The 962-nt window shown below is 61.6% G+C and overlaps 1 protein-coding gene across 1 annotated transcript in view; it reads left to right on the top strand.

Moving 5' to 3' along the window:
* Positions 1–962, top strand: part of LOC104530730 (protein sidekick-2) — a gene marked incomplete at its 5' end in the record, with an annotated part of 4256 nt that overhangs the window by 346 nt on the left and 2948 nt on the right. The window contains one exon of the mRNA XM_010175415.1: positions 909–958. Within this exon, the coding sequence (XP_010173717.1) occupies positions 909–958 (50 nt within the window). The remainder of the gene's footprint in view (positions 1–908; positions 959–962) is intronic.

Raw genomic sequence — 962 nt, 5'->3', positions numbered from 1 at the left:
GGTGCCGGGGGTCCCACCCCGGTGTCGAGCGGCTGCAGGGCGGCAGGTGGCGCCATCGGTCCTCGGATGCAGCGGGGATCCAGCCGGGATGGTGTCGGGATGCTGCTGGGATATAACTGGGATGCTGCCGGGATGGTGTTGGGATGCTGCTGGGATATAACTGGGATGCAGCTGGGATGGCGTTGGGATGCTGCTGGGATATAACCAGGATGCAGCCGGGATGGTGTTGGGATGCAGCTGGGATATAACTGAGATGCAGCTGGAATATAACTGGGATGCTGCCGGGATGGTGTTGTGATGCAGCCAGGGTATAACCAGGATTGTGTCAGGATGCTGCCAGGATTCAGCTGGGATATAGCTGGGATATAGTTGGGGTGCTGTCAGGATGCTGTCAGGATTCAGCTGGGATGCAGCTGGGATATAGCTGGGGTGCAGCCAGGGTGCTGCTGGGATGCTGCCAGGATGCTCCAGGACATAGCCAGGGTGCTGCTGAGATGCAGCTGGGGTGCAGCCGGGATGCTGGCACAGTGCTGCTGGGATAGAGCTGGAATGCAGCTGGGATGCAGCCAGGCTGCCCAGCCCCACACTCTAGGCATCTCCTTGCCCACATCCGTGGTGGTTCCTCCCGCTCATCCCTGTCCTTTGGGAATTAGGCCCAGCTCAGAGGTGATCTCAGCGTGTTTGAGCTGCAGTGAAGCGATGCTGAGCCCTGAGCCAACAGTGAGCGGGGTCACGTCACCATTCCCGTTCCTCCCGCACGCTCAGAGCCCCCAGCTGCTCTGGGACGGGGGCTTAGGAGCCTGGCAGGGCTGCTTGGTGGGGTTGGGTCCAGCAAACTGTGGGGTTGGGGGGATCTGGGTGGGATCCACACACCCCCCAGCTCTCTGTGCCCCCTTTTCCTCCTGCAGATCCACTTCTGGGAAGCCCAGCGCCAGAACGAGAGCGCGCGGGTGAAGACGCCC

This window comes from Antrostomus carolinensis, unplaced genomic scaffold (assembly GCF_000700745.2).
Source record: "Antrostomus carolinensis isolate BGI_N321 unplaced genomic scaffold, ASM70074v2 scaffold33580, whole genome shotgun sequence".
Taxonomy (NCBI): Eukaryota; Metazoa; Chordata; class Aves; order Caprimulgiformes; family Caprimulgidae; genus Antrostomus; species Antrostomus carolinensis.
The sequence above is the reverse complement of the archived record's forward strand: the minus strand, read 5'-3'. Positions and strand labels throughout refer to the sequence as shown.